The sequence below is a fragment of the Caenorhabditis remanei genome, chromosome II (assembly GCF_010183535.1).
Source record: "Caenorhabditis remanei strain PX506 chromosome II, whole genome shotgun sequence".
NCBI lineage: Eukaryota > Metazoa > Nematoda > Chromadorea > Rhabditida > Rhabditidae > Caenorhabditis > Caenorhabditis remanei.
Genome location: NC_071329.1, coordinates 2,963,920 through 2,987,667, shown reverse-complemented (window position 1 = coordinate 2,987,667; position 23,748 = coordinate 2,963,920). Strand labels below are relative to the sequence as shown.

General features: G+C 40.4%; 8 protein-coding genes across 8 annotated transcripts; 7 read left to right on the top strand and 1 right to left on the bottom strand.

The window, feature by feature from the left end:
• Positions 1 to 528: 528 nt before the first annotated feature.
• GCK72_004221 (uncharacterized protein) lies at positions 529 to 816 on the bottom strand (the record flags this gene model as incomplete). The annotated part of the gene is made up of 2 exons (XM_053724545.1): positions 529 to 750; positions 802 to 816. 2 exons carry the CDS (start codon positions 814 to 816, stop codon positions 529 to 531), a joined length of 237 nt encoding a protein of 78 aa, XP_053588739.1.
• A 2,735-nt stretch (positions 817 to 3,551) lies between these two features.
• On the top strand, positions 3,552 to 4,025 carry GCK72_004220 (uncharacterized protein; the record flags this gene model as incomplete). Its single annotated transcript, XM_003101808.2, has 1 exon — positions 3,552 to 4,025. One exon carries the CDS (start codon positions 3,552 to 3,554, stop codon positions 4,023 to 4,025), a length of 474 nt encoding a protein of 157 aa, XP_003101856.2.
• A 909-nt stretch (positions 4,026 to 4,934) lies between these two features.
• Positions 4,935 to 5,426, top strand: GCK72_004219 (uncharacterized protein; the record flags this gene model as incomplete). Its single annotated transcript, XM_053724544.1, has 1 exon — positions 4,935 to 5,426. The coding sequence occupies one exon, from the start codon at positions 4,935 to 4,937 to the stop codon at positions 5,424 to 5,426; it is 492 nt and encodes a 163-aa protein (XP_053588738.1).
• Positions 5,427 to 6,272: 846 nt separating this feature from the next.
• GCK72_004218 (uncharacterized protein) lies at positions 6,273 to 7,555 on the top strand (the record flags this gene model as incomplete). Its single annotated transcript, XM_053724543.1, has 2 exons — positions 6,273 to 6,605; positions 7,349 to 7,555. 2 exons carry the CDS (start codon positions 6,273 to 6,275, stop codon positions 7,553 to 7,555), a joined length of 540 nt encoding a protein of 179 aa, XP_053588737.1.
• Positions 7,556 to 8,451: 896 nt separating this feature from the next.
• GCK72_004217 (uncharacterized protein) lies at positions 8,452 to 8,925 on the top strand (the record flags this gene model as incomplete). The annotated part of the gene is made up of 1 exon (XM_003101724.2): positions 8,452 to 8,925. One exon carries the CDS (start codon positions 8,452 to 8,454, stop codon positions 8,923 to 8,925), a length of 474 nt encoding a protein of 157 aa, XP_003101772.2.
• Positions 8,926 to 9,776: 851 nt separating this feature from the next.
• On the top strand, positions 9,777 to 10,220 carry GCK72_004216 (uncharacterized protein; the record flags this gene model as incomplete). Its single annotated transcript, XM_053724542.1, has 1 exon — positions 9,777 to 10,220. One exon carries the CDS (start codon positions 9,777 to 9,779, stop codon positions 10,218 to 10,220), a length of 444 nt encoding a protein of 147 aa, XP_053588736.1.
• A 7,803-nt stretch (positions 10,221 to 18,023) lies between these two features.
• Positions 18,024 to 20,254, top strand: GCK72_004215 (uncharacterized protein; the record flags this gene model as incomplete). Its single annotated transcript, XM_053724541.1, has 8 exons — positions 18,024 to 18,098; positions 18,144 to 18,277; positions 19,043 to 19,387; positions 19,448 to 19,566; positions 19,616 to 19,753; positions 19,819 to 19,958; positions 20,003 to 20,102; positions 20,160 to 20,254. The coding sequence occupies 8 exons, from the start codon at positions 18,024 to 18,026 to the stop codon at positions 20,252 to 20,254; spliced, it is 1,146 nt and encodes a 381-aa protein (XP_053588735.1).
• Positions 20,255 to 22,055: 1,801 nt separating this feature from the next.
• Positions 22,056 to 23,741, top strand: GCK72_004214 (uncharacterized protein; the record flags this gene model as incomplete). The annotated part of the gene is made up of 5 exons (XM_003101775.2): positions 22,056 to 22,162; positions 22,299 to 22,418; positions 22,465 to 22,577; positions 23,496 to 23,635; positions 23,685 to 23,741. 5 exons carry the CDS (start codon positions 22,056 to 22,058, stop codon positions 23,739 to 23,741), a joined length of 537 nt encoding a protein of 178 aa, XP_003101823.2.
• Between the last annotated feature and the right edge of the window lie 7 nt (positions 23,742 to 23,748).

The following is a 23,748-nucleotide window of genomic DNA, read 5'->3' as shown; positions in this document are numbered from 1 at the left end:
TAAATATATTTTACAACTTATCTAGAGGGTTTACTGTAGCTTAGGTAAAGTCAGACTGCAACTTGACTTTGTAAGCATACTGTAGTTTAGCTAGTAGTATTAGCCAAGCTAGACTTACTGTAGCAATGTAAAGTTGACTTTTCAGGTTTACTGCACCCTGAATACCAGGTCTTACTGTAGCTTAGACAGAAGTCTCAGCAGAATTTAACGCCTAAGGCTGACTGTAGTAGTTTAAGGCCTTCAAGAAACTACTAGGTATACTGTAGCCTGACTGTACCTCGGCCTCTAGGTCTTATCGTCAGGCAAACGTTTTGAAACTTTCATGACATTTGAAATCTGCTTGACTACTGTAACCAAGGACTACTGTAACTTTACATAACATTCACTGTAGCCTGACTATCAGGTAATACTGTAGGTTGAGCAACATTACTTCCTTGGCATCAATATCTTACTGTAACTTTATGATTTGCTTAATAAACCCTTGTTAATAATGCTCAAAAATCTTTATCACACATTTCTCATGAATGATCAGTCATTAGCAATAACACACCTGCCCCAGTAGCATGCTTGCATTGGTGGGCATTCAGGGTTACACTCGACACCGTCACTGCCATCGTTCCCACCAAAGAATCCCGACTTGGAGACACATTGTCCCGCATGACAACGAAGACTTGGGTATACGCAATCCATGTCGTTAAAGCAGATTTTGGCGCCATGGATGGCGACGGTGGTGGTGAGAAGGAGGAGAATCTGAAAGGAAAAGACGTTGGGGCGGCGATTCAGTTGTGGTTTCAGGCTTACCCAGAAGAATTTCATTGACTTTGGAGGAATTTCAGAATAGAATGAAATATGAATTTTAGTGGAGAGGGCTCTGACTTTTATAGGGTGGTTTTAATCGAATCATGACCAGGGTATGGGAATTTCCAGAAAAATGAAACTGGGTGAGTGGGAAAGAGAGGGGGACTAGAATTTTTCTAGGCCAGGTTTTTGGCATCCTGGCTTGTAGTCCAGAGTCCTGGTGCGCCTAGTAGCGTCTACAGTAGTTGAAGGAGTTGTAGGGTCTTACGATGGTTAAGCTTACTATAGTTATTAGTCTTACTGTAGAATTCCATGATTTTGCTGGAAACTTTTTGTATCTTTTCCTCAGAACGTGAAAAACTTTAAAATGTAAGACCATTTTCATGCTGGCCGTTTCAAAAGCGGTCACAAAAAAATGATCGGGGGGAACAGGTATCATAAAAATTCGGAGGAAAACTTTTTGCATGGGTTGCTTCATTGCTGTCGGTCAAAAATTGCTGCACACATGTGGGAGGGGAAAAAAGTAAAGTTTGATCGAGAGGGAAGAGCGCTGGACTGAAAACTAAAGACGTTTTGAAACCGGGCGATTTGGAACTGGACACTCTGAAACCGCCAATAAAATTTCAGGGTAAAACCGTGAGGATCAAAACATTGGTAACACTGCAGAGAGGTGCACTTGCAATGATTTTATTACCGCTCACAAGATGGGGGGTTTTTCCTTTTTTCCGCGGAGAAATGAATGTAGGTTGGTGCAACTACAGTAACTCTAATTACAACTAAATTAAAACCTACAGTTACAGTATCGATAACAACAGTACTACAGTAACCTCTGCAACTACAGAAGCCACGACTACAGTATGACCTACCACCAGAACCACAGCAAACGGTAACGCATACATCCCTTACAACTACAGTAATCATAAATCTACAGCTCCTCTGACTACAGTAGCCGCCAAGGCTGTCAAAAAGGCCGTGGGCCGATTCTATATCTCAGTTCCCAGTCATGGAAAATTTTCGCTTCTTCAGGCGGCCTTGTATAGGACCAAAAGATTAGTCGATGTACAAAAATTCAGCCCATTTGGTTAATCCGCGGCCTCGACGGCCCTAAAAGAAGAGGGCCGCGGCCGGCCGTGCGACAGCCTTGGTAGCCGCTACTACTACAGTAGGACAGACACTTGCAACATGACCTAAGTTTTTTCTTAGGCCGCGTACACGAAGCAATACTGATGCAAACGCTCCTGGAAGTTTTTACGACCTGTTCAACTTTTTATGACCTCAGCGTACGGGGTACTTAAGCGGCCAGCAGGCAAACTGGGTATGTCAGGTTTTCGATTTTTAGCTCTGCTTTCAATTTTCTTGAAAATATGATTCCAAAATTTCAGGACCATGGTCTCCGCCTCAACACTCCTTCGGTTCTCAGCCGTCTTCGCTGTAATGCTCGTGGCACAGTCTTTGTACCTTCCCGACGGACATCATATTGCAAAGAGACAAGGTGAGTCTTCTAAGATCTATTAATACCACCCCCATATTTCTTGCAGCGGGTGGTGCTGGAGGAGACGGTGGAATCGGTGGAGAATCGACTGGCTCCGGTGACCCAGGCGCTGGCGGTGACGGTGGAAACGGAGGAAACGGCAGTGAGAATGGTGACGGTGGTGACGGAGGAACCGGTGGAAACGGTGGAAGCACTGATGGAGAAGGTAATGGCGGTGATGGAGGTAGCGGTGGCAATGGTGGAGACGCGGATGGTACCGGGAATGGAGGAAACGGAGGTAACGGAGGTAACGGTGGAAACTCGACGGGAAGCGGGGATGGTGGAGCAGGTGGAAATGGAGGAAATGGTGGAAATGGAGGCAACGGAGGCAACGGTGGTAACGGAGGTAACGGAGGTAACGGAGGAAATAGCGGAGGTGCCACCACGACTACGCTGAGACCAACTACAACTACAGTAACCACTACTACCGTAAGACCAACTACAACTACAGTAACCACTACTACCGTGAGACCAACTACCACCACTACAACAGTCAAACCAACAACTACCGTAACCACCACTACCGTAAGACCTACTACCACCACTACAACAGTCAAACCAACAACGCCAACCACTACCACTACAACAGTCAAACCAACCACCACTACCACTACCGCTAAGCGTACCACGACCCCGGACTGCAAGCCACAATACGGTGGCGGACATGGAGGTGGTAACACGTATTACGGTGGAGGAGGACATGGACCATACGGTGGTCGCCCATATGGTGGTGGTGGTAAGGTTATCATTATTGGAAGCCCAAACCCGAGCAAGAAGCACTAATTTTTTTTCTAAAAATGTTGGTTTTAGTACCGTTTCACTGCTTGTGAATTATTGTGATTTTATTTTGATTTGAGAAATAAATGAGGTTACGGTAGCTGTCTTACCAGGAGCAATCTACGTTTTCGCGCGCAACCATAACCATCTGTCCCAATAAACATGTAACACAATCCTCATCAGTCTCATTGGTCTCACACTCACTGTTCAGTCGTCTTAGCACGCACCACTTTTTAGGGTCATAGTCACTGTGGGTCTTGACTCCTGGGAAAACTCGAGGGCCTGTTACCTTAAAAAATGGTGCGCGCTCTTCCCAGGAGCCAATACGCAGAGTACGCAGATGCACCTCCACTTGATGTCGGCCGTGGACAATCTCCCTTCTCATTCTGCCGTCCAGACTTCCTACTGTCTTATTGCTCTCTTTTTTTCTATCCCGTTTACCAATATGACCCCACGACCAATCCCCCACTCTATTTTTTCTTCCTCGGCTAGCCTTATCCGTCCCCACCCTATCCAGAAGACCCCTTTGGAGACTTCTGCCGAGAAAGTTGCCAAGTATTCGAAGATTCTGAAGCACTCCCAATGTAGTGATGTCGTGAGTCACGCGCTACTTCGCCTCTCCCAACTGGACTGTCCTATGACGGTATTCGAGAAATGCAAGACGGAAAAAAGACTGAAGAGATTCGAGAGATATGTTGAGTGTCACTATCAGGTCAATATTCTGAAACGGAAATTCGAGGGGCTCCGTCGTAAAGAAGAATCCGAGAAGTTTGGAATGGAATCATCTAAGTTGGAGTTGAAGGAGGATGAGTACGACCCGGAGTTCCCAGGATACAACGGACTGGAGTCTACAAAAATGGAGATGTATGAAGAGTACGAACCAACACCGATTCGTAAATTTGGAAAATTGAACCGATAAATATTCCCAGGATTTATTTTGTTTGTTTAAATCGTTCCTTCTATATTATTTTCTGTAATTCGATTGTTTCTCTCATTCCCTCAATAAATCTTAATAATTACAAAAATTGTGTACTAGCGTTTGTTTAAAGTGAGAATGTTGCGAAATTGAACTTTTAAAAATCAGAGCAGTCTAATCTGAACCAATGGAGTCTATTCCATGGGATTCAAGGATTCAGCGTGACGAGAGCTTTCAGAATAGTATAATCATGGGCTGAAATGGTTCCCTCCACGAAAACTACAGTACCCCAGTTTAATGGCGCATACCACAGTTTCTTCCAACTATAGCCATGATTATACTTTTCTGAAAGCTATCGCTAAAAAACTCAGTTAAATTAATTAAAGTCAACCTAGATCAAAATTTTTGTAGTTGAATAATTTTTCGTCTATGTAAGATATTTTATCAAGTAACATTTCCTTGAATTTTGTGGAACCCTCTATTCAGCTCAAACACTCCAACTTTTGAATTTTCACTATTTCTCGTTTTCTTATTTGAATAAGTAGTGTGAATCCTTCTAATAAACAATTAACTCGTTATTCATTGTTTCTCTGCTCGCACTGTAATCATATGTGAAGACAACCAGACCCATATGGCCCTTAATATGGCATCCTATCTTCACATTTCCTTTACCTCTGCGTATTGGCTCCTGGGAAGAGCGCGCACCACTTTTAGGGTAATAGGCCCAGAGTTTTCCCAGGAGCAGTGTCTATCACCCTGAAAAGTGGTGCGCGCTCTTCCCAGGAGCCAATACGCAAAGTACGCAGAAATGTCTCCACTTGACGTAAGCCGTAGACGATCTCCCCATCTCATTCTGCCTCACAGACTTCCTACTGTCTTATTGCTCTCTTATTTTCTATCTCGTCTACCAACATGGCCCCACGACCAATTCCCCATTCTACTCTCTATTCCTCGGCTACCCTTATCCCAGCCGTCCGTCCTCACCCTATCCAGAAGACCCCTCTCGAGACTTCTGCCGATAAAGTCGCCAAGTATTCAAAAGTTCTGAAGCATTCCAAATGTAGTGATGTCGTGAGTCACGCGCTTCTCAGACTCGCCCAACTGGACTGTCCTATGAGGGTATTCGAGAAATGCAAAACGGAAAAAAGACTGAAGAGATTCGAAAGATATGTTGAGTGCCTCTATCAGGTGAACATTCTGAAACGGAAATTCGAGGAGCTCCGTCGTAAAGAAGAATTCGAGAAGTTTGGAAAGGAATCATCTAAGTTGGAGTTGAAGGAGGAGGAGTACGACCCGGAGTTCCCAGGATACAACGGACTGGAGTCTACAAAAATGGAGATGTATGAAGAGTACAAACCAACACCGATTCGTAAATTTGGAAAATTCAATCGATCAGTGATCTGAAGACTTGTTTTTTTTGTTTATATCGTTCCACTGTTTTCTGTCGTTCTATTGTTTCTCTCATTCCCTCAATCAATAAATCTTAACAATAACAAAAGCATGTGTATTAGCGTTTGTTTAAAGTGAGAATGTTGCGAAATTGAACCTTTACAAATCAGAACAGTCTAATCTAAATCAATGGAGCCTATTCCATGGGAGAATTATGACGAGAGCTTTCAGAAAAGTATAATCATGTCTATATTTAGGCTGAAATGGTTCCCTCCATGAAAACTACAGTACCCCAGTTTAAAGACGCATACCACAGTTTCTTCCAACTATAGCCATGATTATTCTTTTCTGTTTGAAGTTGACTGAGATTTTGTCTATGTAAGATTTTTTCTCAAGTCATATTTCCCTGAATTTTGTGGACCCCTCTATTCAGCTCAAGCACTCCAACTTTTGAATTTTCACTATTTCTCGTTTTCTTATTTGAATAAGTAGTGTGAATCCTTCTAATAAACAATTAACTCGTTACTCATTGTTTCTCTGCTCGCACTGTAATCATATGTGAAGACAACCAGACCCATATGGCCCTTAACTATGCATCCTATCTTCACATTTTCTTAACCTCTGCGTCTTGGCTCCTGGGAAAGAGCGCGCACCACTTTCTAGGGTAATAGGCCTAGAGTTTTCCCAGGAGCAGTGTCTATCACCCTGAAAAGTGGTGCGCGCTCTTCCCAGGAGCCAATACGCAGAGTACGCAGAAATGTTTCCACTTGACGTAAGGCATAGACGATCTCAGCATCTCATTCTGCCTTCCTGACTGCCTACTGTCTTATTTCTCTCTTATTTTCTATCTCGTCTACCAATATGGCCCCACGACCAATCCCCCACTCTATTCTCTCTTCTTCGGCTACCCTTATCCGTCCCCACCCTATCCAAAAAGTCCATCTCGAGACTTCTGTCGATAAGGTCGCCAAGTATTCAAAAGTTCTGAAACAATCCAACTGTAGACATGCTGTTAGTCATGCTCTTCTCAGACTCGCCCAACTGGACTGTCCTATGAGAGTGTTCGAGACATGCAAGAGCGAAAAGAGACTGCAGAGATTCGAAGGAAATGTTGTGTGGACAATGAGGTCTAGCGGGCGTCGGAGGACCCACCCATTTCCGGGGAATTATGAGAGAATGTCTGTTTTGTGCGCGGTAAGTGGGGATAAGCGGTGCAAGCAGATAACAGTACACAAGTGTAAACGAATCCCAATTTATTAAGGAAATATGGAACAATGAATAAAGAGCGGTCCATAATGATTTGGCCGAAGAGTTGTTCCGGGTTGGAATGTCGCGTTATTAGCGGGAGAAAATTGATTAAAACCCGATGTTTTAAGGGGAAAAATCATGCGAAAAACCCTTCATGAGGGAGAAGATTATAGCGGTTTTACACACTTTTTAGGCCATAATTTAGGCTTACCTTCTACCCCTATTAGAGGGGATTTTGCCACCTTATTAGAAGGGGCAGTAGAAGTGCTGTCAGTGAATAGAATATAGATCGGGCACAGATTGGGTCAGAACCAATACGGGACACCGTGAATGGGGAGCGGACGACAGCCTGTGACTGTACGACTGCGCTACTGAACAACTGGACTCGAGAGGGCGCGTGCCGCCGCCTTATATAGTCGGTCGGCTGCGTGGGTGCCCCTCGCTGCGTAGGTGCCCGCGCATTAGCGCGGGCATTCAAATATAATTATTGTGAGTGTGGTTTGCTTAATGAGCAGTTTTAACGTAATTTAACACGGTAAAATGGGAAATATAGTAAACCGGAAATAATAAAAGCATTTAATGACTCTAGTTTTGTGGGCAAAACCGTAGAGAGTCATTAAAGTGCTTTCAAGTTGTCAAATGAATGCTTTGCATGGTACAGTTGACAACATGTTGAGTGCCTGTATCAGGTCAATATTCTGAAGCGAAAATTCGAGGAGCTCCGTCGTAAAGAAGAAGCCGAGAAGACAGGAAAGAAAGCAGCTAAGTTGGAGTTGAAGGAGGAGGAGTACGAGCCGGAGTTCTCAGGATCAATGGGACTGAAGTCTACAATTATGGAGAAGTATGCGGAATACAAACCAACACCCATTCGTAAATTTATAAAATTCAACCGATAAATGATCTCTTGATTTATTTTGTTTTGTCTATATCGTTCCACTTATTTTTGTCATTCAATTGTTATTCTCTTTTACTCAATTAATAAATCTTAATAATTTAAAAAGTGTACTGTTTCTAGACACTAATCCGAATTGCGCGAAATTGAACAGGCACAAGTTAGAACCGTCAAATCTAAATCAATGAAACCCATAGCATTGGATTTAGCGTGACGAGAGCTTTCAGAAAAGTATAATCATGTCCATATTTGGACTGAAATGGTTCCCTCCATGAAAACTACAGTCCCTCAGTTTTAAGGCGCTTACCATAGTCTCATGTTTTTTTCAACTATAGCCATGATTATACTTTTCTGAAAGCGATCGAAGTCAACCTAGATCAAAATGTTTGTAGTTGAATAATTTTTCGTCTATGTAAGATATTTTATCAAGCCATATCATATTTCCCTGAATTTTGTGGAACCCTCTATTTAGCTCAAACACTCCAACTTTTGAATTTTCACTATTTCTCGTTTTCTTATTTGAATAAGTAGTGTGAATCCTTCTAATAAACAATTAACTCGTTACTCATTGTTTCTTTGCTCGCACTGTAATCATATGTGAAGACAACCAGACCCATATGGCCCTTAACTATGCATCCTATCTTCACATTTCCTTAACCACTGCGTATTGGCTCCTGGGAAGAGCGCGCACCACTTTTTAGAGTAATAGGCCCAGAGTTTTCCCAGGAGCAGTGTCTATCACCCTGAAAAGTGGTGCGCGCTCTTCCCAGGAGCCAATACGCAAAGTACGCAGATATGGTTCCGCTTGACGTAAGCCGTGGACGATCTGCCCATCTCATTCTGCCTTTCCAGACTGCCTACTGTCTTATTGCTCCCTTATTTTCTATCCTGTCTACCAATATGGCCCCACGACCAATCCCCCACTCTACACTCTATTCCTCGGCTACCCTTATCCGTCCCCACCCTATCCAGAAGGTCCATCTCGAGACTTCTGCCGATAAAGTTGCCAAGTATTCGAAGATTCTGAAGCACTCCAACTGTAGACATGCTGTTAGTCATGCTCTTCTCAGACTCGCCCAACTGAACTGCCCTTTGAAGGTATTTGAGACATGTAAGACGGAAAAAAGACTGCAGAGATTCGAAGGAAATGTTGAGTGCCTGTATCAGGTCAATATTTTGAAGCGGAAATTCGAGGAGCTCCGTCGTAAAGAAGAATCCGAGAAGACAGGAAAGAAAACAGCTAAGTTGGAGTTGAAGGAGGAGGAGTACGATCCGGAGTTCTCAGGATCCAAAGGAACAAAGTCTACAATTATGGAGAAGTATGCTGAGTACAAACCAACACCGATTCGTAGATTTCCAAAATTCAATCGATAAATGATCTGAAGACTTGTTTTGTTTGTTTATATCGTTCCGTCTATATTATTTTCTGTCATTCAATTGTTTCTCTCATTCCATCAATCAATAAATCTTAATAATTTAAAAAGTGTACTGTCTCTATCATTTGCTCAATGTCAGCATGTTGTCATTAATCTGGTACAAATGCGAACCGTCCGGATCAGAACTGCTACAAATCAACGGACTTGCAAAATTCCGAGTTTTGAACTTCTTTTATTTTATGAAAATTTTCCATTCTTTTTCTCAAGTATATTCCTCAAAAACCGTCGAAACCTACAAAACATCAGTCTTAAGAAAATGTTTTCGAAAAATTTAGAAAAATAATTTCTGAACTGGATTTACAAAAATTGACATTATGTTAGGGGTACTGAAACGCAAACCTTGTAAAAACCCTTTAAACCTGGCTCCGAATTTCCTATCCTTATTCCTATGCCGTAATTTCCCGTAGCTCCTTTAAATATTCCCTTACATCTCTTTTTTCGAGTTCATCAAATATTGTGTTCTTTTTTCTCTATAGGTGTATTGTTATTGATTTAGTTTCCATGTATAAGATTCTTGTTAGTAAAGAAGTCAATATTTATAACGACGTTCACACACGTTTTTTGCTCGAACTGTAACCATATGTGAAGACAAACATTTCCAAGTGACCCTTAACTATGCATCCTATCTTCACATTTCCTTAATACGTGGGAAAGAATGCAGTGCAAGAATGCCCACCAAGACACCCCTAACAGGTTGATGAATATTTATTACTCATTCTCATCAGTTACCTCATATTGACTAGACGTCTACTGTCCCTTCTCTCTCTACCACTATCCTGTTTTTTTGCTATGTCTCAATATTCGAACTATTCCGATCGTCGATCAGCTGTCCCTGCCTCGTTTGAAAAAGTTAAAAGATATACTAAGGACCTAGTGTATTCTAAGGATAAAAAAGTTATCAATCGTGCATTCTTAGGCTTAGCTGAAATGACTTGTCCTATCGAAATCTTTGAGAAATGCCAGGTGGAGAAGATCTTGCAAAAGTTCTATAAAGAGAAGGTTGAGTACTTCTATCAAGTAAATGTTCTCACCAATAAGTTGAATACACTGCGTTGTGACAAGTATATGGAGAACAGTGCTCAATTCAAAGTTGAAGAAGGATACGACCCGGAGCACCCAATGTTCGAGACGGCAGTAGATGCTAAGGTCGAGAAGTCAAGACTACTAGAGGAGCATGCAGAATACAAACCAACACGAATTCGAGGAGTGCCATTTAAAAGATTCAATCGATAGAGAGCCCGATATTTCTTCAATTTTACAAAACTGCCCATGATTTTTCATTTTTCAACTTTTTATTTTATTTCCGATCTGAATAATTTCCTGATCTATCTACTGTAATTGTCATGTTGTCAATGACATTATCAACTCGATATACATTCTTCCAACTACTGTTGTTACACCTGTCATAATTCTTGTTCTATACTTCTATCAATCAATAATAAATAAAAATGATATAATTAACAGCGTAAACTTGTCAGGTAACAATGCATAGACATCCGGACACACCGGGAACACACATTAGGGACACTAATTTTTTACTTCAGGCAGTATGAAGCAATGTACAGTACCGGACAAAAAGGTATCAATTTTGGCTGTTTTCAGTGGAAAATGACCAACTTTGACAGTGTATTTCGGTGTCACGTGATTGTTCGACAAACTCAAGTTTATATGGGTTGGACAGAGAAAAAATAGTACATCATTTTTGTAGTTGACCATTTTTTCGTGGGGACACAACCATGAAAGTTACAGGTAAAGAAACCCATTACTCCCTGAAATCGACTAATTTCAATGGAAATTAGCGAAATTTTGGAGATTTTCACTTTGACAACCTATAACTTTCAAGATAGTGTTCCTACAAAAAAAATGGTCAACTACAAAAATGATGTGCTATTTTTGTTCTGTTCAGCCCGTACAAAATTACTGAACGTTTAAAAATATCCAGGAAAATGTGACATTTTCTGTTAAACTAACGTTCAGTACTCCTTCCGCTACGATTTTTTTCCAAATTTTGTGTAGTTTTAGCAATGATTTGCGGATTTTTGTGACAAATCCAAAAAAAGTTGAAATTTCAAAGCCAAAGTTGCGATTTCGGACTGGAAAACAACTCAGTAATATGGAATTCCAGAAAAATAGTTTTTAGGCTGAAAAATTGCATTAGATCAGTAAAAATCCTCAAAAATCGATTCGAAACAGTTTCTGCCACTTTCCTCTTCCAGTGCAGTGTGGCAGACATCCGGACACGCCGAACACACAGACAGACGTCCCCCCTTTTCTCCGTATTCCCCCCCACCCTCTCTCCGTCCCCCAATTCCAACGGACATTCGATTGAATACATGTGTTTCTGTTCACTCCCCCCCCCCCTTTGCTCATATTGCTCTTCTTGCTCCTCTCGATTCGCCTTGAAATGAGTGGGAGTAAGTACTTTTTGTGTCATCCCCACCGCAAAGACTTCAGGAGACCACAACGATGATGACGACGATCATATCGCATATAAAAGTTGTTGTTTGGGGGGGAGGGGTGTCTTGCCAAGAGGTGGACTATGGAATACACTTTTTTGTTTTTGAAATGTTTGTCACATTGGGTGTGTACTTTTGGGTGTGTTTGGTTTTCAGTGTTTTTTTTGTCTATAATTGTGAAAAAGGGGCGGAGACTTGAGTTAGACCCATTTGAGGAGGGCGCCAAGTGGATAGAGCTGCCTGAAACTTACAAAATGCTAGCTTTTCTGTTTCTAACTATTTTTGATTTAAACGGAGGACTAGATGTTGGCATAATAAAATTCTAGGAATTTATAAAATACCCATAATTAGAACTTGAGAATCTCCATTTTTTGAATTTTTAGATCTATTTTTAAGACTAGAAATCTTGTTTTTCAGTTTCTGGGTTAATTCACTGATTCTGCAGATGCACGGGTATTTTCATATATTAAGTCTTCGCGGTCTCGAAATATTCCGGTTTTAAAATTTCTGTAAACTTTTCTTTAGAAAATGTTTTTAGACCGCTGTGATCCTTATGTTGCTTCGGGCTTGCAATGCTATTTGACCATTTTTGTAGTTTTTTACACTTCAAGCCGGCTCGCGAAACATTGATCACCTGTCATTCGGTTCGGAAGTAGGCCAATTGCATAGAACACGCTGATATCTACAGTACCGCTCAAAAGTATATTAAGTTTTGGTTTTTTCAGTTTAAAAGGTCCAACTTTTTTAGAGTGTGTCATCATGGTAATACTGATTGTCCCATCAAGCTGATTTTTAATAAATCTTACAGATCAAAAGTAGAGCTCCATTTTTGTAGTTGACATCTTTTTTGTACGGGCACTCTCTAGAGAGTTGCGGTCATTTTTAGACGACAGCTTAAAAATCGCACACACTGAAATCGGTCGATACGTAACTTGCTAGAAAGTGCTTGTACAAAAAAGATGTCAACTACAAAAATGAAGCTTTACTATTGATCTGTATAATTCATTAAAGATCTATTGGATGAGACAATCAGTATCACCATGACACACTCTCAAAGTCGGACATTTACACTGAAAACGGCCAAAGTTTACAATCTTCTGACGGGTATACTGTATCAAGTTCTTTTTTTGCGTTGTCTCAGTTTCCCGGTTTTGAAATTAAAAATTAATTCCAACTTCCGCCCAAAAATGTTTTATTCCACTTTTCACCATTTCAAAAGCCGCATTCCGCTAGTATACATTTCCAATTTTATGTGCGTCCCAATCTTTGACCAGCAACACTAGCAAATTATTCCCCCAAGTAAGAAATTTCTCGCAACATTTCTCAAACTTTTTTGATTAAAATTAAAATCATCCTTTCATCCCCTTCTCCTCCCCTATTCCACAGCAAACAATTTAAAGAAATGAAATGTCTTGTGTCATCCCTCCACCACCATAAATGAGATCTTCCCCTTTTATTTGTTTGTCTTTTCTCTTCATTTTCAGCCTCCTTGTAACTTTCTGAGTTTTTTTAATCCTCTAGAGACTAAATTGGTGTCTGAGTAGTGACTCCAAATTTCTGGCGGTGTTCGGATGACGTGATGTGAATCTTTGAATAAGTGAACATGTTGGTGATTTACGAGAGTTTTGTGTAGATTTACGGCGGATTTGAGTCGATTTACTAACTACGGAATGTTCCAGAAGTTTTTTGAGCTTTCATATTGGCTTAATAGTACTTCTCAACACGCTGATTCAAAATATATAAACAATTTTTGCAAAATGCTTCTCTGAACCGAGATATATGCATTTTAAGTCATTTTCAGTGAAAAATTGCATTTTTCAACAAACATCTACCTGAAAATCAATTTTAGATTCAAACTTTGTCATTTTTTTGTGTAATATGTGTAAATGAAGGTTGAAATAAGAGCAGAACGTTTTTCTGAACCGAGATATATGCATTTGAAGTCATTTTTATTACAAAAATAGCATTTTTCGAGATTTTTCTCAAAATCAATTTTAGACCCAATTTTTTGGCTTTCTTTAGTGTAATATGGGTAAAGAAGAGCTGAAATGCGCACTGGCAAAATTTCATGGTAAAAAAATCTTATTAGGAAAAGTTTAGTGACAACTGTAAGAAATGAATGCGATATAGTTTTTTCCTTGAAAATCGTTTTTATCACGAAATTTTGGCAATACCAATTCTGAAACCTTTTTTACACGAATTATACAGAAAAAACTGGAAAATTCCAGTTTTTGCCCTAGAAATGACTTAAAATTCATATATCTCGGCTCAGTGAACCTTTCTGCAAAAATGGATTACAGATTCCGAATCAGCATGTTGAGAAGAATTTTTTGAACCAATACAAAATCTTAAAAGCCGTCTGGAGCATTCTTTAGGGAGCCTATTTTTGACTTACCCATGGGATACCCCATGGGATCTTCATGTTAAGAAGGATTGAACCCTTTCTCCTCAAAAAAAAGAGACCCTTCTAAGAATATGATTCAAAAACCGCAAAGAGAAAAAGAAGAGGAGCAGATGATCGTTTCGCTGTCCGGAGAGCACATTCCCCTCCTCCCCGGAGCTCTATTTTATGATCTTGCTCTTTCCCCCTTCTCTTTTATTTTTTTCTGTTGCTCCAGAGGGCTTTTTATATTTTTTGTTATACTTGTGTGATGGGTTATTGTTATTGGAAAGAGTCTGGTTTAGTTTTGATTTGGCCTAGGAATGGGGGCAACACGGAGGGGAAAGTTAGGCCATGTACCCTATCTTAGATTTCCCGGCTCGTGTGCTAGTGACAATAGGTTCGAAAATAATTAATGAATCCTTACCGATCTACCAGAGTTGTCCAGATTCCGGATTCCGGATTCCGAAATTCCAGAATTCCGGGTTTTTTCGGCATTCCGGTTCCGGATTCCGGAAAATGAAAATTTTCATTCCGGTTTTTTGAGTTTCCTTTTTTCCGGAATCCAGAAGTTGAAATTTATAATTTTTTGAGTTTAAAAGACAACTTTAGTACTTCTTTTCCGGTTTTGATCCTAAAAAGTAGTTTTAAACTTTATTTATCATTAAAAACACTCGAAAAAAAGACTTGGTCTTGCAAATTTATCGAATCATTCCGAATTCCGGATTCCGAAATTCCGGAATTCCGGGTTTTTTCGGCATACCGATTCCAGATTCCGGATTTCGAAAATTTGATTCCGGATTCCGGATTCCGTATTCCGGATACTAAAAAATGGCATTCCGTACAACTCTGCGCTCTACCCAGAAATAAGTATTCTCATATTTTCCCCTCAAACTCAATTTCAGTCTTTCTGACAAATAACCGGAATTGAATAATTTCCGCTTTTTTCATTGTTCGAGTTCTATACCAGACGACGAGTAGCTTACCGTAGAATGCTTTTTTTCTATAAACTTTAAAAAAGCTTCAACTAAAAAGTGTGGTACGCACGTTGTTAGCACTGACTATAAACATAGAATCTACATAAAAGTAATTTTATAGCAAACCTAACATTCTAAATCTCAAACAGCCGCGGCTTTCTAGAGTTTCAGCTGAAAACATGACTTGATATACTTTTGACTTTTTGGTACCAGTCTGACCACCAGGATTCGACCCCCACTGGTGCCAAAACTTTTTTGGGCCAGCCGCGGCCACCTTTTGGGCCGGCCGTACGGCAGCCTTGGGTACTGGCAATTTTTAGTTGAAAATGGTCAGTTTTGTAAATGTGAGACTGGCTACATAATGATTGTTTATGGAATATACAGATCACAAATAGAGCTTTATTTTTGTAGTTGACAACTTTTTTGTAATCTGTTCAAATGGACTGTCTGTAACTTCTTAGGTGTGACCTTATAAAAAAGTTGTCAACTACAAAAATGAAGCGCTACTTGTGATCTGTACACTCAATAGATAATCAATGTTGTGAGACAATCAGCGAGGCCGTCTCACATTCACAAAGTTAGACATTTTTAACTAAAGACTGCAAGTGTCGCGTACTGTACCAGGATTGCATGGAATTCTGACGTCCGACTTCCTTTTTCAAAATTTTATTTTCGCACTGCCCTGTTGTGCTGTATTGTGATTGTATTGTGTTGTGTTGTGATGTGTTTCCTGAAAACCTCAAACAGCTTCCGCGGCTTTCTAGAGTTTCGACTGAAAACATGACTTGATATACTTTTGACTTTTTGGTACCAGTCTGACCACCGGGGTTCGACCCCCACTGGTGCCAAAGCTGTTTTGGGCCGGCCGCGGTCCTTCGAAATTTTCAATAAAAAGCAGCGGCCAACCGCGGGCGGCCGTACGACAGCCTTGGATGTATGCAACCTTTAATTTTTCCTGTCTGATAGTTTCCAGCTGTTCCTTATTTCATTTTTCCCCTTTTTGAAGACTAGACTACATTACATTTCTATCCCCCACCCCCATCTCATCCAAAACACAAGTTCCTCATCACTCCCATCTTATTCCTCATGGTTCCCACCACCACAACTTCCATTCCTCCTCAAAATCTTCTCCCCCCCCATGTCACCCCGTTCAGCTGTACCCACCCGGCACCCATTTTCAGAGGAGCGGAACAACATCAAAGTGATTGACAATTGTTGTCTTCCCCCTTTTTCCCCTTTTTTGTGGCCGCTGGACTGGACTCAGTTTTTGAGTGGAAATGGGAATTTTTATAACTTTTCATAAAAGAATATGACAAGAATGTGGAAATTTTTGAACGCTGAATAGAAAGTGTATATAGTTTGGCTTAGACCGCTACGCGACCGCAACGCATGGTCTAGAGTTTTTTATGTACGCGTAGAACGTGTACTCAGTGAATAAATCCGCGTGATCTACCCAGAAATACGTATTCCCATATTTCTTCTTTTTTCTTTAAACTCAATTTCAGTCTTTCTCTGACGAATGACCGGAATCGAATAATTCCCGCTTTCTTCTTTGTTCGAGTTCTATACCAGACGACGAGTACTTTTTCTTATTTATCCTTACTACTCACTTGTTTTCGTTGTCCATTTTTGTCTTTGTGGTGCTCGTGGTGTTCTTCATATGATTTATGGCTTATTGGGACATCGTAAAAGTGTCAGATTTGGGGGGGGGGGGGAGAGGAGGAGAAGGAGCTGAAGTTGTCTTTGAGCCCAAAATATAAAATATTCATTTATGAAATAAAAATTGGGAGCTCTTGACTAGTTAGCGATTTTAAAGTATATTAATTATGTAAATCAAACCTAGATCTCCATTTTTGTAGTTGACAACTTTTTTGAACGGGCGGTCCCTAAGGAGACACCGCCTGCGCACCCTTCTACCGCCCGTATCTCCTCAGAGACCGCCCGTACAAAAAAGTGGTCAACTACAAAAATGGAGGTCTTGAATTGTTCTATCTAATCAATATAAAATTGAGTTGATTTTTCAATTTCTTATTTTGTGGTGACGCTTCAAATCTGTGTGTCGGACTGTCTGCGTTCGCGCCTGTGATGACAATTATCCGAATGGTCCATTCTCCGTAACGATTGCAGATACCAAAAAATGTTTAACTACAAAAATTTTGAGCAAAAAGTTTTACACATTTTGATAGTTGACAATTATTTTATAGTATTAACGGTTGGTTCAGTAATGCATTTTCAAAAATATTTTTGTCTGGCGCGCCTTCGGCGCGTTTTGTAACTCAAAACTTGTTATTCCAAACGTCATGAAATCCGAGGTTTTTTCGACTGGTTTCCTAAATTTTGTTCGGTGTAATCATCTGGCGCGCCTTTGACGCGTATTCTATACCTGTGTTGAAAATCACACCATTATCATACTTATCTTCTAAAACTTGATTTTCTCCCTACTGGGCTTAGAAATATAAAGATTCTGGATGTTTTCACAAATTTGAAAGTAATTATTTGCGGTTTTTAAAATTTTATTGATCTGTTAAGAAAACTCAGAGAACTAGAATGCCTGCGCTCTCTACTTGCAACTTTCAAACGCCTTTATCTCAACATCCTTTAGCGCTATCAAAAAACTAAAAACTACAAAACTGCAGAGCAGAACATTCTCTACATTTAGTTAGTTGACTTAGTTGACAGTTTTTTAATAGCACTAATGGTTGCAGAGATACAAAAGCTCAAAATTACCTAGCGCTAGCAACACCCCTCCTTTTAACGTCTCCTGTACCGTACTAGGGACCGCCCGTACAAAAAAGTTGTCAACTACAAAAATATATGTTTGTTCTTGTTCTATAAAATACTAAAAATTTGGAAATATCTGACTATCCGATCTAAATCTAGCCTCCTCATCCTCTGAATCCTAAGGCGGTCTCCTTAACCCCTTTAAATAATAACTTTAGAACATTTTCTTGTTTTCAAAATAAAAATTGCTGAGTTTCCTTCCCCTAATACTGTTTTTTATGTCCCCTATCTGCTGACTAACCCTCTTTTCTCAAAAAGTTCCATTCAGTTTCCCACCGGGGGCTCATAAACCAAAAAATCATGTCTTTTTTCTCCCGCATACATTCCCCCTTCTCTATTCACCCGTTTTCACACACTTGAACACATCTTCTTATTTCTCTTCTTAGTACGCGCATTTTTGAATAAGTATTCCCGACACTTTTTTGCAGAAGTGGAGCATGAGATGACGTCTTCGACTTCTGGAGCCATGAGTTTAAGAAAATTGTTTATGCTTCTTGTATTTATGGAGGCGGTGCAGGTAAGTACATCAAAAGTTTTAAGAATTCAGAATACAAAATTTCAGATCTGTTCGGGAGTCCGTGCTGCACTAAGGCTTCGGAAAAAGTCAAATTCAGAGAATGATTCAGAGGATGAAGAGTATCAGGATGAGATGTATAATGATGCGATTTATGATAAGGCATCGATTTTTGAGCAGGGGTGAGTTGGGTCTCCGTTTTTGTAGTTGACAACTTATTTGTAAGCGGTACCTAGAGAGATACGGGTGGTTTAAGTGAAATACCTAGTTTGAATTAAAATAGTCGAACAATGGCGTCCAAAAATTGGCAAAAATGAGTTTTTGAGAAGTTTTGAACAAAAGTGATCAAGTGGCGCAGTGGGAATTTTCGGAGAGTGTTTCCCACGGAGGGGTACCCGGGTTCGAGTCCCCCAAAGTAAAAACTTTTTTGTTTTCTTTTGTTTCTCATTTTTGTAGTTGACAACTTTTTTGTACGGGCGGAAATCAAGTATTTTCATTTTCAGTTTCAAAACGTCTCAAAATTTTACGTACCTAAACTGACATGGTTTATTACAAAACGGTTTGAAACCGGCTGGTTTTGAAATATCATAGTTACGAAATGTCTCGGTTTTAAAACGTTCCAGAGCCGTAAAATCAAAAAAAGTTCTAAACTATTAAACTGCGTAAAAATTTATGCTCATCATTTTTCTAGTTGACAGCTTTTTGATACCTGCAATACATTGCTTTCGAAGCAATATCGTTGTGTAGAGAGCGCAGACAGCTAGACACTCTAGCTTCTCTGCGTCTCTCCGTCTGCCGGAATCTTTAACGGCGCATAGCTCCTCAGCTTTCAGTGCTACCAAAACGATGTCAATTAACAAAATGTCCAAAATTTTACGTTCTTCATTTTTGTAGTTTGTAGTTTTTGATAACGCAACAGGTTCTTGAGATAAACACATCTTTTCCAGCGAAACCCACGACTTCCTTCAATTCCTCCGTTCCATCAAATACGATCATCGCCAGGTGCCCGACGACGGTTACGACGGCCCAGTCCATGTGAACGTCTCCATAGTCGTCAGTAACATTCGATCGGTGTCTGAAGTCACCATGGACTACTCCATCGAAATGTTTTATCGAGAATCGTGGCGGGACCCAAGGTTGACTTATAGTCGGGAGAAGTTTAAAAACAAGACCGAGATCTCGTTGCATGAGAGCTATTCGAATTTCTTATGGCACCCGGATACCTTCGTGCCAAACGCGATATCCTCGAAGAACCCGAGAAGACAATCGATTACACATAGATCGCTACTGAGGTTTGTCAGTTACAGAATTCTCTGTAGAGCGCATTTTTTCACAATTAGAATAAATTCCAGACTCCGCAACAACGGCAGCATACTGTACAGTCGGCGGCTCTCTTTAATCCTGACATGTGGCATGGACCTAACCCTGTTCCCTTTTGACACCCAGCTATGCAAAATGGGTTTTGAGAGTTGTAAGCCTACAGTACCCTCTCCAACAGTACAGTACTACCGAATTTCCAGACGGGTACACCGCGGACAAAGTCAAGTACTTCTGGTCGTCTGGAGTCATACAATCCTTGAAGCTCCACAAAATTCGGCTCCCCGATTTTCAAGTGAAGGAGGCCTATGTTACGAGTAGAGTGGAGAGTTATGCGACGGGTTGGTTTTAGAGAACGGGATTTCGGAGCATCGTTGTTTTAAAAAAAAAATAAATTTTTTTCCAGGTGACTACTCCCGACTGTATGTCTGCTTCGTTTTCAATAGAGCCGCCGGGTTTTGCTTCCTCCAACTAATTATCCCTTCCACTGCAGTCGTTATCACATCATGGGTGTCTTTGTGGATGGAGAATGAGACTTCGTTCCAGGTAGGCCACGCCCACTTTTCTTAAACTTGGTTTATTGATTTCAGGACATGATATCTATCATCCTTACTATAACCTTCCTGTTATTCTCGTATAATGAAGTGATGCCCCGTGTTAGTTATATCAAAGCGATGGATGTGTATTTAGGTAGGTTAATTGGGTTAATTGAAAAGTTCGAAAACTTAAAAAAACGATTTTTTACAGGTGTCTGTTTCTGTATAGTGTTCCTGTCACTGATTAAGCTGGCAGCGGTGAAATATATGCGGCAGAGATTGCTGATTACGAGGTGGGTGTTTTGAGGAGATTTGGTTTTGTAAAAGTAGATTGTAGTGGGCTCTGAAAACATTTTTAGGTAAAAACGGGGTTCAAATTGTAAAAAAAAGTTTGCAAAATTCATTTCGAGATCTAAATATCCAAAGTTTGCTTAGGGCGACTAGAGTGTCATATGTTTCAGTAGCCGTAAAAATTAAACGCATTTTTGGTACAGCAGAGTAAATTTTAATAGATCGTACAGACCAAACGTAGAGCTTCATTTTTGTAGTTGACTACTTTTTTGTACAGGCGGTCCCTAATGAGGTATGGGCGGTTTAAGTGAGATAAAGTCGAAAAATAAAGTTTTATAGGTGAAAAAACGTCCCAAAGCTATGTTTCCAACAAAAAATCGGCGAAAATGGGTTTTTGAGCATTTTTGAAAAAAATTACCAGGTGGCTCAGTGGGGGTTTTTCGGAGAGTGTGTCCCCCGCAGAGGTACCCGGGTTCGAGTCCCCCCCCCCCCGAGTAAATACTTTTTTGTTTTCGTTTGCAGACATAGGAAATGAGTTTATGATGTATTTTTCGTAATAAAAACACATGGAAATTTGAAAAAGTCGCGAAAAAATGTTAATAGAAGTTTAGTGACCTCAAAATTTGACAGTATCTCAGCAACTATACGTGCTACAAAAAAGTTGACAACCATTAAAATGCGAGAAATTTCACGTTTATTATTTTTGTAGTTGACCACTTTTTTGTACGGGCGGTCCTTAGAAACCCTTCTACCGCCCGTATCTCCCCAGGGACCGTCGTAAAAAGTGGTCAACTACAAAAGTGGAGGTCTTGAATTGGTCTATTTAATAGATGTAAATTCAAGTTCATTCGTCAATTTCCTACCTGAAAAAATATAGTATTTTTGATAAATATAGTATTTTTCTGAAAAAGCAATAAATTGAATAATTAATTTTTTTCTTTCAAATTTTTCCAAAAAATGTGGAATTTTGGTCACATTAGCTCTGAAATTCCGCAGAGACAAAAATTGGCTAAGGTCAGTATTAGCTCAGCACTGTTATTACAACCCCCGCTCCACCGAAATGCCCTTGAAAAATGTCTATTTTTCTCTGAGTCTCTCAATTTCGCACACAATTTTTTTCAGTTTCGGTAGAGCGCGGTTTGTAAGAAGCGTGTTGTGCTAGTACACATGCGAGAAGTTGACAACTGAAAAAGCGAAAAGTTGACTTGCACCCCAGTTTTTCATAGAATTAAAACCATTTCACAAAAATTAACCTACTGAAATTATGGCTTTATGAGTTTCTGAATTTTGCCTAATTCTCGCCTGAATATCTCGGGGAGGCCTACAATAATGAAAACTGGATTCAAAAAATATAGATTCCATCCTTAAACCCAACCTTACGTTTGGAACGTGCCCTAGTTCGAAAATAGTCACATTTCGATTTTTTAGTTTTTGAAAATATTACCGGATTCTGACTAGGGAAGGCCGCCGTGTGACTGTGGAGTACGTTACCGATCTCGTTTAACTTACCGACCATCGTTTTTCTCGAATACCAAGCCTCAAGGGCAAAAACTGATGATATATTTGGAATCAGCGTTTTCTCAGCTTTCCAATGATATAGGTCATGTCCTATACCTCCACGATCCCTCGGAGGCCTTCCCTAATGAGATAACCTTGACAGTACCCAAAATTTGCCTGTACTTTACCTAACCCGCATCCTCCCATTTCTCCCCCCAATTAGTTTCCTCTTTTTTTCCGAACTAACACTTCCTCCCTGTACAAACTCTCCCAAGTGGGCACCGAATGTCAACTGACTCGTCTGGACGTCCCTCTGGAAATGGTCGTGATGATACCGACAAGTGTCTCCGCCGACAATTTCACTACAGTTACCACTACGGAGCCCTCAACATCTGAGGACGTGACGACGAAGATGGATAGTCCAGAGTGAGCAAGTCACTGATGCATGATGATTGATTCTTTCCTGGTTGCTGCATGTTTTTTGACTTTAACTTCTATCACACTTTTCCCACCAACATTTTTTTGCTATAATTCTATAATTTTTTTGGTCTGAAATTTCCAGAGACACGTCAATCGTGGCTGCCGGTATGCTACCCATGTTACGCCTTGTCAACGGCATCTCCTCACCCGAAGTCAACGGCGCCGGCGGAGGGTTTACCTATGAGAATCCGGCGCTGAAAAAGTGAATTTCAGCTAAACTTTCTTGAATTAAAAAATTAATTTTTTAGGGTCTCAATGTCGCCAGACACCTTCACCCAGATACCCATTGAGACAAATGGCTCGACGTCGCCTGTATGTCGACAGAATCGGGCAAAGGAGAACGGGAATAGTGAATGGACAGGTATAGATTTATGGGGGGAATGTACACCCGACTCACAAAGAGTCAGACATCCGGACAGACAGACATTGGAACAGATGGACATTCTGACAAGCATATATCCAGACAGACAGACATCAGGACTCACAGATATCAGGACAGACATACAAAATACATCTAAAAAATCGGCTAGAAATGGCTGAAAATATGGATGGGGTTCTAAATGCTGAGTTTAGTCCAAAAATAGCGTCTAAGGCGCGCCAGAGAGCCTAAAGTGGCAGAAATTGGAGAAAAACGCGTCAAAGGTACGCCGGACAGTCAATTTTGCTCTTAAAACGCGCCAAAAGCGCGCCAGCCACTCAAAAGTTTGAAAACGCGTCAAAGGCACGCCTGACAGTCAAAAAATTGAAAATTTCAGAAAAATCTTTGAAAATGGCATTTCCGAGTATAAAAAAACACATTTTCAAGCTAAAATTTTGAGAAAATATCAGAATTTTGACCAAAAACCGAAAACATCAGCTGAAACTGACTTTTTGAACAAATTTCAAGCGTTTTGGACCAGAATTTCAAGCTTTTTCATCTGAAAATTAGCAATTTTTGGAATTTTTAACATCGAAAACGCTGAAAAGCGACTCAAAGTTGTTAATTTGACTTTTCGGAAGTTTTAAGTGTATTTTAGTCCGAAAACTGCATTTTCTACCATTTTTTGTGTGAAAAATGCGTGAAAACGAGTGGTTTCCGGAAGTCTTTGCAACATTTAAAAACTGAGACAATTCAAAACCAGGACCTTTTGAAACCGGGCAGTTCGAAACCGGACGAAAAGGAGTATTGTTCACGATTGCATAGTTACAAAATGTCTCGGCAATTTCCTCACGCGTCGCGTGTCGCAACGCGGTCCTCCATAATCGAATTCCATTCCCAAACACCTCTTCCTCGTTACAGTATCCCAATCCTCCAACTGCTTCGAATTCTCGCCCACCTTCATGCACCGCTTCCACTGGATCACCCAGATGACATTCTTCTTCGGCTTCGTCATTTTTTGCCTATTCTATTTTCTCGTCTACCCAAATATTCATACTCAGGTAAGAGGGCCTTTCTGACCGAAAACTTTATAAAAATTCCCAATTTTAGATAACCGACGACGACTGTGATCGACAGATGGCCGAGTGGTTCGCCGAGATTCATTAAGTATTCT